The sequence below is a fragment of the Heloderma suspectum genome, chromosome 2, assembly GCF_057233095.1.
Source record: "Heloderma suspectum isolate Gila_16-S chromosome 2, 16-S_ref, whole genome shotgun sequence".
Classification (NCBI taxonomy): domain Eukaryota; kingdom Metazoa; phylum Chordata; class Lepidosauria; order Squamata; family Helodermatidae; genus Heloderma; species Heloderma suspectum.
The window spans coordinates 405,232,237-405,245,737 of NC_139459.1; the positions used below are offsets into that span (position 1 = coordinate 405,232,237).

General features: G+C 47.6%; 1 protein-coding gene across 1 annotated transcript in view; it reads right to left on the bottom strand.

Moving 5' to 3' along the window:
• Window positions 1-13,124, bottom strand: part of LOC146356738 (vomeronasal type-2 receptor 26-like) — a 42,160-nt gene extending 29,036 nt beyond the window's left edge. Inside the window, exons 1-4 of the mRNA XM_084830278.1 lie at window positions 13,020-13,124; window positions 8,768-9,012; window positions 4,210-4,501; window positions 1,094-1,909 (exon numbers count right to left, since the gene is read on the bottom strand). Of these exons, the coding sequence (XP_084686404.1) occupies window positions 1,094-1,909; window positions 4,210-4,501; window positions 8,768-8,976 (1,317 nt within the window). The 5' untranslated portion in view covers window positions 8,977-9,012; window positions 13,020-13,124. The remainder of the gene's footprint in view (window positions 1-1,093; window positions 1,910-4,209; window positions 4,502-8,767; window positions 9,013-13,019) is intronic.
• Window positions 13,125-13,501: the final 377 nt, after the last annotated feature.

A 13,501-nucleotide genomic window follows, 5' to 3' on the forward strand; every position in this document is an offset into this window, starting at 1 on the left:
AGACCATGAAAGGGCCACCTCTCTGCGGGAATTAACCTTCTTCCCTGTAAGGCGAGCTTTTACTCAGCTCAGATTTCAACTGATGCCCACTGTATACCTGGCCGGCAGATTTTCTAAAAAGCCAGCAAAAGTTTGGTTCTGTGTATGTGGATTAGGCCAAATGGAAGATGTAGTGCATTATATAATTCACTGAGGGTTAAGTTCATTCTCCCTTTTCAGACCTCTCCAGAAGGCTTATCTGATGATCTTAAGACCACATGGCTGCTGGCAGACATAGACACATTTGTCAGTTACAAAGTAGCTCTCTTCGCACTATCTGCAACTAGGGATGACAGAGAAATCCGCTGCAGATTCAAATGAGGCCAGATTCTTTGGAAGCTGGCCTCAGGAATCTGAAGCGGATCGGGACCACTGACCTCCACTCCAGGAGGACTGGAGGCGGAACGGCACTAGGCTGCTTCTTGCCAGCCAGAGCCGTTCGCCTCCTCTCTGCCCATCACCATGTCTTTTTTTTTTTTAAAGGCCATCGGTGGGATGTGCCCATAGACTTAGATGCAAATAGAGCCATGAATCATGCGTCTAAGTCTATGTGTCCATAGGCTTATATGCAAGATTCACGGCTCTATTTTGCGTATACGTCTATGGGCAAATCCTGCTGATCACTTTTTTTTTTTTTTTAATGGCCATCGGCAGGATGCGCCCATAGACATAGATGCAAGATTCACAGCTCTATTATGCATATACGTCTATGGGCACATCCTGCCAATGGCCATTTTTTTTTTAAAAGGCGATTGGCAGGATGTGCCCATAAACTTATGGACAGCTGACTCCAGTGGGGGAGCTGAGGGAACGACCCAGCGCAGACATGGTGAGCTGAGCCAGTGTGGGGCAATTAGCAGACGGACTGTGTCCTCTGTGTCCAGAGAGACAAGCACAGGGAGTTCCAGACTGGATTTGCTCCATAAATACACAACTTTTCACCCGATTATTACATTGGGCATTTTCTCAGAGCCTAATTCCAAGACAACTATGCCAGAACTGTACAACTGATCGCAATATTCAAAAGAGAAACCTGTGATGGGAAAGGGAATACCTGCCATGGCTGTATGCTCTGAACGTCCAGCCTGTCTCCCCTCTCCACCACCCTCCTCTTGGATCTCGATGGACAAGCAGCATCCAAGGCACGGGCCACAGCCTGGACAGTGTTGTACATGACGTAGCTGTCTAGAGACAGGTTCCTTTCTATGTCCTCTTGGGGCATTGCCTCCAAGTTTTCATTCCGTGTCAACCTTTTCCAGCCTTTCACAGATAGTGCATGCTTTGAATAGGAAGCGTTAAACCACATGGACAGAAAATACTCAATATCAGAAGAAAGATTTAGAATATCACGATACTGGGGCTTTTTATTTCTCTGGACCAAGAAGGAAAAAATACCATGGATGTGCTCAGAAGACTGAAAATGCAGTTCCAACTCCGTGGTGATGTCCCACAAAGCTGTTGTGATCCAGACTTTCCCTGGAATGGGTTCAACATCAAAGTCAATGTATTGTTGTATAATGGATATTCCAGCTGAGAAGGACAGAGTCTCTGCACAATAAACATAGACATTCACCAGTCTCCACTTGCCGAATGAAGCGCGAGGGAACTCGATTAAGTTCGTATTCAGTCCTGTGATGCTTTGTGAGAAAACAACACACACCCCATTCCTTAGTAATACAGGTGTCAGGGTCATCATGAACCTCTCTCCATTGTCAGTGTCTGCAGCAAAGAGGCCAACCCACGTCCATCGGAAATGCAGGAGCAGTTTGACAATCGCCTGGTACTGGGTTTGGTCTTTGGGGACCATCGGATAGAAAAAAGGGAACTGAACTTTATCGTTCAGAACACGAGAAATTAAACTATGACTGACCTGTCAAGGAAAGGAAGAGATAAATGTTTGATTGTGCTTTAGATCAAAGTTCAAATGGAACTTCCGGTTGGAGCCAATGTTGCCCTGGCAGCATTCCGTGGAGTCTCCTCAGGACGCTATCTCAAACAGCTTTTTAAAAGGTTGAAAAACCTTTTCATCTCTCCCCTGGAATTAAAAGGGGAGGCAAGAGCAGATAGAGGAGAGTTACTTACTCTGATAAAAACCTTGTCTTCGCAATTTGCTGTAAGAGGCTGGATACAATTGAAAATTCCATCACTTCCCTGCAAGGGGCTGTGGATTTAATTAATACTTCTTGGCAAAAAATGGAAGTGAAGGTTAATCAGCTGGAAGATTGGGTGGCAGTGAACGAAACTGCAACACAAGTTTTTTTCAACAATTTTTCTGTCAGAATTTCCCAACTGGAGGCTTTTACGTGCAGGGCAAACATACGTATCATTGGTATTAAAGATTTGCCTAATGATGTAAATTTGTCTACTTTTGTAGATAAGCTTTTGCATGAGATACTCCCTGTGCCATCGGATTATTTACTTGATATTGAGCAGGCATTCTGTGTGCGAAATGCCAAAGGGACTGGTTATACGATTATAGTCCAATTTGTAAGAATCTTCACAAAAAATTATATCCTGCATTTGGCAAGAGGGGGCAGAAATCTTTTTTGGAAACAAGATAAAGTTATGTTATTTCTGGATTACACCAAAGAAGTTGCTGATAAAAGAAGGCAATTCATCAAGGCAAAAAATCTGGCATAACAAATAAATTTACAATCTCACTTAAAATATCCTGCTACATTTTGCATTGTTTCTGAAGGTCAGATGAATAAGTTCCTAAATCATGAAATGGCAGAGGAGTGGCTAAATGCAAAAATACGTGAGATTTCTGTTCCAGCCCCATGAACTGGAATCTACAAACATGTTTTGTTAACTGGCTATGTTTAGTCTGTATGATTCAGGCTAGGCCAGAGATAATTGCTTATACATATATCCATTTATTTTCTCTCATTTTTCTCCTTTTAAAAAAAACCCCTTTCTCTTTAAAATGGATATGATATACTGTACTTAAATATACTGTTTGAGGGTGTATAGAAATGTGCACACTCATTTATATATCTCGTACAAAATATATTACTGATTGTTTGTAAGGTTGCTTTTAAGCTTTAGTATTATATAACATAAAATTTCTTAGTGATTTGTTGTTATTATTATTATTTACCCTTTTTAAACTCCTCCCTTTATTATTATTATTATTTTTATTATCATTATTATGAGACTTTGATTAGTAATATTTTTGGCTGGTTAAATTGTTAAGCTTTACTATTATATGTTAACTGAAGGGCAACATATGGTTACTGGAAATGAATTGTAGGCCTGCTTCCTTGCTATAAGACTGATGATACGATATTGAAATGTAAGGTTGATTATTTATGCTGTATTGAATTGTAATATTGCCAGTGTTATAGGTATAATTTTTAAGTAGAATGGGATTTGAAGTCTGTGTGTATTGGAGTTTAAATTTAATCCTTTTAAATATTTTTTTCCCCTTTCTTCGACTTTTTGTTATTGCTGTGTCCTCCTAAGAATATTGTATTGTTGGGAAACTCTAGTTACCGATTAGGTTGTTGGTACTGTTCATTTCATTTATAAAGACAAAAATAAAATAAAAAGTATTTTTTTAAAAAAAATATCAAAGTTCAAATAATAGTTACCCCAAATTATCAAGAATGACTGGAGAAGAGGGAGGCGTCCCATCTATTGCAAGGAGGGCCCTTTGCTGGGGACAAAGCTTCCCCACTCGCTCTGCCCACACAGGATTGTACCTCCTCCCATTGAGTCCCTGTCAGTGAACATCAGTACAGCATGGGCAAGCTTTTCTAAGTCAGACCTTCTTCATCTGGTATTTCTGAAAACTGGCCAGGTTATACTTAACAGGAAGAGTCTCTGTCCTGCATTTCATGATGATGGAACAGATGGTCTTAATTTTATGATGAATAACATTCTGAGGCCTCATTGAGTCTCAGCTGGTGTACACCCCACTGATCTCACCTGTAGGGTTTTGTAGATGCCCAACATCTCACACATGATAGTACCTCCTTCCATGCGGACCCTGTCTTTGGATATCAATGCAACGTGATAATAAACCATGGCTGGTCGTTCAGGAAAAGCTCTTCGGAATAACGACGTCTTCAGGAGGTGCCAAAAGCAACACCACGTTGGCACCTGCCTGCCTCCGAAGGTCAGGACTTAGACATAACCTGTGTATGGCCAACTGATCTCTATCCTCACCTGTGGGATTTTGTAGATGCCCAACAGGGTTGAAATCTGGATGGAGATATCAGAGGGAGATCCTTCGAGAACAGCCAGTGGGTGATTCTGGCTTCCACACTGGTAGTTGGGAATGTTTGCTAGCCCAGGAGAGAGCAGGTCTAGCAAGGCTTCAGAAGTCACTCTTGCATCGAAATAGTGGTCATAGAGGATGTAGCCCAGGGTGAGGTTGGGTAAGAGCCTGGGGTTCTGGTTGATCTCCTGAATGGCAAACAGGAAGGACAGGATGCTCGAGTAATCTCTGAGTACTTCCCTGCAACAATATACAATGGAAATAACATATTCAGCTCTTGCTTCTTTGATCCCAGAAGCCTTTCTAGGAAATATAGAGCTCTCTATTCAGTTTCCAGAACTTTACTCAAGCTAGCACTGATCCAAAACTCCAGAAGCACAACAACCAGTCCCAGTGAATGGTGTGTCTATGTTGGGGGAGGTTGGAGGGGAGGTGGATGAAATATCCTTCTTTCCAGATAGTTCTTTGGTTGGTCAAACAAATGACCAACCAAAGAAATATCGACCAATCGCCCTGCTAAGCACTGTCTATAAGCTTCTCGAAAGGCTTCTGCATAACATAATCAGCCAGAAGATACGCCAGATAATTCCACTGGAACAAGCTGGATTTCGCCCCGCACGAAGCTGCACTGACCAAGTGCTTTCACTAACAACCTATATAGAAGCAGCCAGATATCAGGCAAAGCAAAAAAACATCAGTTGCTTTTATAGATTTAAGTGCAGCATATGATACAGTGTGGAGACAGGAACTACCTTATAAATTAATACAAGGAACCTCGTGCCTAAAAACTACCCGACTTATTGATAATATGCTTGCTGGAAGAACTTTCTCTGTGACTATAGGAGAGGATACTAGCATCCCTAAAACTTTAAACAACGGACTACCACAAGGCTCGGTTCTTGCACCTCTCCTTTTCAATCTATACATAGCTGACATACCACACACAAAGTCGAGGAAGTTTGGCTACGCGGATGATTGGGCTATAGCCACACAACATTAATCCTTTGAGACAACTGAAGATGTCCGCACTTCTGATCTAGACATGCTGGATAAATATTTCTGTAAGTGGAGGTTACAGCCCAATCCAACAAAGACGGAAGTAACATGCTTCCACCTTTGTAATAGATCAGCAGGCAGAGAGCTCAGTGTTCAATTTAAGGGAAACCGGCTCAATCACAACATGCATCCCAAAGGGGTCACAATGGATAGGACACTTTCCTATAAAAAACACTTGATGAAGACTGCTGCCAAACTGAGAAGGAGAAATAACATTCTACACAAACTATGCGGCACTAGCTGGGGCTCGACAGTGAATACGCTGAGAACGACCGCACTCAGCCTGGTTTACTCAGCAGCAGAGTACTGTGCCCCAGTGTGGCTTAATAGTCCACACATGAGAAAGCTAGATACACAACTGCATGAGTCAATGAGTACTGTTAGTGGGATGTAGGGATGTTGGAGAATTTCTCCACGAATCTCCGGGAGGCCGAATGCCAACGCATTCGGCCCCCCGAAATTGGTGGGGAAATTCTCCAACACCCCCGGGATGGGACTTACCGTGGCCGAATGTCCCTCGCGGTGGCGGGTCCCGGCGGCGTTTCGGCGGCATTTCGGTGCCGCCACCGCCATTTCCAAGTAAAGTGTAAAAAAAAAAAAATGTGATAGGCTACGTAAAGATTTACATAGCCTATCACGGCTAGATTTTCTAAGTTTTTTTTGAAAAAAAAAAAGCGTGTACGCAAATGGCAGCGCCCATGGGCGCCGCCATGTGCGTTCCTTATTTGGGCACGGGCAGTCTATGTAAACATTTACATAGACTATGGCGAAAATAAGGGCAATGCTGCATTGGGAGTACGTGCTTTTTTTTTTTTCAAAGTCAGCCGTGATAGTAAAGTAAATCTTTACGTAGCCTATCACTTTTTTTTTTTTACACTTTACTTTTTTCTTTCGCGGCCGGGGAGACGGGGCGCTCCCCCCCGGCCAGAACTTCGACAGGGAGGGATGGGGTGCCTCCCCCCCGGCCAGAATTTTGGCGGGGAGGGGCGGGGCGCCTCCCCACCTGCCAAGAATTTTGGGGGGAGAAACGGAGCACCTCCTCCCCCACCGAAAACAGCTGCGGGGCCAGGTAAGGGACTTTCATCCATCCCTAGTGGGATGATACGATCTACTCCCACATACTGGCTGCCTGTTTTGAGCCATATACCACCTCTGGATGCAAGACAAAAGAGCACCCTTCTTCAAGAATACCGGAAGATTATTAACAATCTCCAGCTACCAATATTAAATGACGTAACCTACTTGGAGCGAAACAGGTTAAGATCTAGACATCCAGCCATTTCTACCGCTAAAGCTCTTCTAGAAGATGATTTCAAGATCCACATGTGGAAACAACAGTGGCTCGGAAATTGCCCTCCGCAATGCCGAAGCTTGCCCTGCATCTTGGAAAAACCACCTGGATTTGACCAGCCTGTGCGATATGGACAACCTTGAACCGAATTCGCGCGGGTCATGGTAGATGTGCAGATGCCCTTTATAAATGGGGCAAAACAACATCATCAACTGTGATTCTGGGGTTGAAAAACAAACTATCCAACATATAGTGACAGAGTGTCAAAACCGAGCCTACAATGGAGATTTCCTGGCTGTGACAACAGAAGTGAAAAACTATATCTGTAACCTAGGCATACATTTGTAATATTCCTGTCTATACTTTATATTTTACATTTCATATTTATTATGCTCTATGTTTTTATTGTAATGAGATGTAAATGTGCCATATGATAAATAATAAATCCAGATCAATAGTCATAATCACTTTGAAAACAACGCCAGGGCATAGGCTCCTTCCAGTGCTGGGACTGGGCATGAACAGCTTTTCAAAGAGCGATCGGAAATGTGCTGGGCAGCTCAGTGAAAATGACAGCACAGTGTGCGGCTGACATCAAAGAGGCAAATTCCATGTAGGGTGTAATTAGAAAAGGGACTGAGAATAAAATTGCCAACATCATACTGCTGTTATACAAATCTATGGTGCGACCACACTTGGAATGCTGTGTACAGTACTGGTCACCACACCTAAAAAGGGAGATCGTAGAGCTGGAAAAATTACAGAAAAGAGCAACTGAAATGATCAAGGGGCTGGAGCATCTCCCCTATGAGGGAAGGTTACAGCAGCTGTGATTGTTTAACTTGGAAAAAAGGAGGGTGAAGGGAGACATGATAGAGTTGTACAAAATTATGCATGGTGGGGAGAATGTGGAGAGGGAGACATTTTGCTCCCTCTCATAATACTAAAACCCAAAGGGGTACTCCCATGAAGCTGACTGGTGGGAGATTCAGGACAGATAAGAGGAAGGACTTTTTCACACAGCACACAGTTAAACTATGGGATTCCCCACTGCAAAATGTGGTGATGGCCACTAACTTGGAGGTCTGTAAAAAAATTCACAGAAGATAATGCTATCAGTGGTGACTAGCCATGATGGCTCTATATTACCTCCGCTATCAAAGACAGCATGTCCTGCTTGTGGGTTCCCAGCAGGGCATCTGGCTGGCCACTGTGGGGACAGAATGCTGGAATAAAGACACCTTTGGTCTGACCCAGCTCAACTCCCTTAGGTTGATACGATAAGAGCAAATATTCAAAAGCGTCATTACATGACTGGGAACATTTGCTGCTCTCTGATTCAAATTGAATGGCGCCAGGCAGCCCCTGGCAGATGGGTCTCATCCAGCCTGCAGGAGTTCCCCATCCAGACTGCAGGGGCTTCGACAGCTTCCCTGGGCCCTTCCCCAAGCCCTGCCCCAGCCCTGGAGGCTAAAGGGGCTTGGTGAGGAGCGTGGGAGAGGAACCCTGTTGTCATCTCTGGTCTGTGCACTGCCCAACAACTTAGGATGTATGAGAATTTCATTTCGGTCTGCAAAACACTCAAAAATGCCCTATTCGCAAGCCCAAAAGTGAATCAGAGCTCATGTTCTCTGAAAATCTTCACACATCCCCGAATTTTGATTTGCAAAGTGGGCACTTTTAAAAACTTACAACTTTTTTTTAAAGTGCACTTCCCCCATTCAAATGAACAAAAAACCAGTCAGAGACAGGAATGGGGATGTGGCAAACCTAGCTCTGAATAAAAGTTTGGGTAATTTCACTGTGCTCCAGCATGCCTAGTTCTCCATTCTTATCTCCAATTACAGATCTTAATTTACTCCAGAATAGAAGCAGCAGAAATGCATCACACAACACTGATCGCCTCAATGGGCTGGGGTATGGAAGTGGGGGGTGGTCTGGCTTGTTGTACTTGGAAGAGTAAGACAGAATCATCTCAGCCACAGGCCTCCTGCATTTTTTTCACAGGGCTTCCAAGAAAAGTGGGTGCTTCTCTTCCAGTTGCCTGAAGCAAGCCCCACGCAACAGGGGAAATCCCTGATAGTTTAGGGATAATTGGAGCTGATGAAACCAGTATAGACTGAACTAAATGCACACTCCATCACCACGTAATGACTTGCCCGTCACGATGGCTGCCAGAGGGTGGCTTGCTGAAAATTTCTGCCTCGGAAAAATCTGGATGTGTTGCAGAGACGATCGCACTAACGGGGATGTCTCCTGGGCTATAAAAAGTCAGCGAGTGTATGGTGCCCCTTTCCAACGTCAGGGGGCATTTGGCCTTGAGCATCCCACCGGTGGCCTGGGGCAGCAGCAGCAAGAGCAGGATCATCCTGGGTCCTCCTGGCACAGCCTCCGCCTAGCTCCCCTGAACGAATTAGAAGAATTGTTAGGGGAAGCCAAGCCCCTCACAAGACTGAGGCTTCCGTGGCTTCCCAGCACAGATGGAGCCCAGCCAGCCCAGGCTTCACACCTGAAGGGGAGGAGAGGAAGCCAGCCTCACACCCCCACAGTCCTCCACACCTGCCCTAAACATCCTCCCAAGCCCTGAGTGGCACAGGAATGACTTATGTCCCTGCCCGTTCAGGCTCGCATGCGAGACGTCGCCTCATGTTGCTCTGGATTCTGATGTTTATGTCAAAGGCAACCTTTGGGGGTGGGGGGGCCCTGGAGCTTTGGGGAGAAGAAGAAGCAATCATGATGGTTTGATCACGAGAAACAGAGCAACATCACCTCTGCAACATCCTGAACTCTCTGTGCGGCTTCATGCGCAGCAGGGGAAAACATGCTTGCAGAAATCCCCAAGTGTGTCTCCTACTCTGACATGGATTACCGAGGGGTCACTGAGCTCGGCTAACTGTCTGTGAAAAAGTACGTTCAGAAGAGCCAGGATCTTTTAGGGAATATGGGGTCATGAGTTGGAGGGCAAAGGGCCCTTAACATACAAGAGAGGGAAGCCTTCCCCAACCAGGTGCCGTCCAGATGTGTTGGATTGCAACTCCCATCATTCCCAGCCTGGTCAGTCCAACACAACTGGAGGACACCAGGTTGGAGAAGGCTGAGGCAGGGGGTCTCTTTGTGCACCACCTTCCCAGCTTACCAATGATCTTCTTGCTGGAGATTGCCTTGAAGGTGGTGTTGGCTTCCCCTGAACTGACTCTGGACAGTCATACAAGCCACCCTCCCATGGTGCAGCATCTCAGGATGTCATGGCTCCTTCCAGGGCAACCATGGTCCTGTCTCAGTCACCAAACACCAAGGCAGCACTCAAAGGCCCTGAATATTTCCTGGGCTCGATCATGGGCTGGATGGGGGAGAACCAGATGTGGCAAAACCCAGACAACACAGGGGTGTTGTCAGTCAGTGGAAGGCCTGGCTCAGGGACTGGGGTTCAGCTTCTTCTGGGAGGGGTTGCGCTCCCCCTGAAGGACCAGGTTCATAGCTTGGGAATAGGGATGGATGGACTCACCTCTGTCTGGTTTCACTGGGTGCTCGCTCATCTGCCAGTGCTGCTCGCCATGCTTGCCATGCTCGCCCTGCAGCGTGAGCAGCTGGACAGCCTGGTGAGTGCCTGACAAGGGCCACAAGAGCGCCTGACAAGGGCCACGGGGCTGCCTGTCCCCTTAGCAAGCTGCCATGGAAGGCAGTAGTGGCAGAGAGGGAAGGAAGGAGCTGTGGTGCTGCCCGTCCTGCCGCTGCTGGTCATTGTGCAGAAAAGTCTCCCTTCTTCCCAGCAGAGAGAAGAAGAGAAACTTTTATGCCCAATGATGGGTGCTGCTGGAATATCCCGCTGTCTGTCATTGTACGTAAAACCTCCCTTCTTCTCCCTGCTGGGTGCCAACAGGGAAGAAGGGAGATGCACAACGAGCAGGCACTGAAATTACCTTCTGCTGGTCGTTGCACAGAAAAGTCTCCCTTCTTCCCTGTTGGCACCAAGTGCCTGGCGAACGAGTCCAGTGACGGACGGTGGCTTGGCATCAAGCATGGTCCGGGATGCTGAGCAGGGAGAAGTCCACCAAACTCCACCCCCGTCTTGGACTCCTGCAACATCCCTGCTTGGGAGGGCTCCTGGCTCCTACACTGTCCCTTCATCTTCAGGTGGCTGCAGTGGCGAGGAGTGTGTTCACACAATTGACTTGGCAACAGTGATCCATGGTTGCATCTGCATGGGGCTACCCCTGAAGCAGGTCCAGGATCTTCTCTTGGCGCAAAATGCAGGGCACAGTTTTACGTATGAAGTTGCCCAGATTTGGCAAGCACCATCGGAGGGCCTGTTATACATTATACATCCCGCCATCTAGAGAAGTTTGGTTGGCAGGTACTTGGGAGAGGTTCTCTTCAGTAGCAGCACCCCAACTGTGGATCTCCCTTCTGGGGGAGGTGAAGGACGGTTTTGTTCCATTGAACTTTTAATGTTGTTTTTTGTTCTGTAGTTCTTTAATGCTAATGCTGCTATCTATCTATCTATCTATCTATCTATCTATCTATCTATCTATCGAGGTGGCAGGACTTCCTGCCTTTATCCGGGAGGTTAGCAGACTCCCCCGTGCCTGGCTCCCTGGCCCCTGCTCACCGAGCCATGGGGCACTGATGGGCCTGGCCAACGAGTGCCCTGGAGCTGCTGGGAACAGCCCAGAGCTGTCGCTGCATGGGCCCCAACCACTCTCGTGATCTCCTCCTTCCAAGGAGGAGATGGCAAGAGTGGCTGGGGCGTGCGTGATGCCAAGTCCTCATCCTGCCCTGCCATCTCTCAAGGAAGCCCTTAACAGCTGGCAGGGCCAGGACGAGGCCTTGGCACCCCAGCCGCTTTGGCCGTCTCCTCCTCGGCAGGAGGAGAGATGGGTAGAGTGCTTGGGGCATGCGTGCCGAGGACGCTGGCGGTCAACCCCTTGTGTGCACCAGGGCTTGACTGCCGGAGTCCTCAGCGCACAGAGCCAGGCAGATCGGCTGGCAGGGGTGGGATGAGCGGGGAGGTTCACCAAGCAGGTCCGGGCCACGCGAGGGGGCGTGGCTCATCGAGGTGCACCATGCCCCAGGTGGAGACAATTGGAGGAGGTGACCCATCCTGATTCCACCTCCCCAGAGGTGGAAAACAATAGAAGCATTTTTGCGAGAAGGCGGGGGGGGGGAGGAGACAAAGAATGCTGAGCTGCAAGCCCTAGAGGCATTTGGGTGGGGGGAAGGTGGATGCCTCCATGGAGATCAGATGTGGGGCAGTGGATCTGGATGTCTGCTGGAGTGCTGAAGCTGCCTCCAGCCTGAACGTTTGCAAATAAAGCCAAACATGTTGAAACAGCAAGGAGCCTGCAGTGCCCTCCTTGCAAAGGAAGTCGAACCTGGCCAAGCACTGCACCCCTGGAACTCACCTCCACTCTGGGAAGTGGGGTGAGCTGACCCAGATGGACGATGGCACAGCTGCAGGGCCCGGGGCAGCGGCCTCCTGCCGGCTGGCATTAGGGTTCTCCTTACGTTGGCAAATACTGCCCAAGAGGAGCTCAGACATGGAAGAAGAGGTGGGGAGGGGTGTACACACAGTCTGAGACTGGGATAGAGTACCCATTCCAGTCAGTGAGAGGCAAGGGCATTCTGGCTTTGTGGGGCCGTGACCTGGTGGCCACAAAGGGCTGGTCCGTACACTTACTCACCCACCTGTCCATGGTGCTGCATGGTGGGAGAAGAGCAGGGCCAAGGTCCCCTCCACCGCACACATCAAGGCACAAACGTTTCCCCTCAAAAAGAAGGGGGGAAGCCCTTGAATTGGGCCATTGCGTGTGCAGCAGAAGGCACCACACCCCACGTCCTGTGTTACTTCACAGGAAGGGGGCAGGAGGGAGAATGAACCCACTCCCCCAACTCCTCTAAGATGAGCCAGGGGTTGGGGGAGTAGACAACCACGTGGGTACCGAATGTGAAGACCCACCTCTTTCTTGCTTTCGCTCTGTCCCTGTCCCTGTCACCCCTACCCCCAATCCTTTGGCCTTCTACTCCTGTTCGCAAGTCCCCCCATGTCTACTGCCAGTAAAAGGTGAGTGAGGAGAGAGACAAGGTGAGGCATCCGGGTTTAATGGACTGGGGCCTGCAACACCCTGCAGTCCCCTCGACACCCACTTCTCCTCAGCAGACTCCCTCACGTCCATCGTCCCGCACACAGACCGATGCTTCTGACGTGTGTTCCTGAAGCCTTCTTGGCACAATGATGGAAAAAGGCAACTGTGAGTAAGGCACTGGGAACTCATAACCAACTTCGCCCTTGTAATCGACACTGATGCCCTCAGCTGTCTGAAGGGCCCTCACTCACAAGGAGGGAGTCCAGCCATGGCTTCAGGTACAAAGGGAATAATAAGAAACCTGACTCTGGCAGAGACACCCACTCACCTGCCTCCCCTCAGCTGACCTAAACTTCACCCCAGGCTCTCAGTGGCACAAGGGTCATTTAGGCACCAACGTTTTTCACAAAGTTCTTCAGGGTCCATTTAATATGTTGCGTCATGCTGCTCTTGATACTGAAGTCGATGTCACCGGGCTCCCAGGCAAACGTGGGTGTGTTGGGGACCCTTGAGCTTTAGCAAGAGTAAAATGAATCACTATGATTTTGATAATTACAGGGAGAAGCAGCATCACTTCTGGAAAAAAAAAAAACAAAAAAACATCACAGACTCCATGTGGCTCCAAGTGTGAGTGCATGGCTGGAGAAAAACGTATTTGTGCAAACTCATGATTGAAGCTCCGTATTCTGTTGAGGGGTCAGCAAACTTCTTAACAGCAAAATGAACTTAAACATAAAAAAAGTACATGAAGCCTTAGCAGCAAGCAGACCAAATACAATATACTAATACATAAAACCAACAAACTACTAC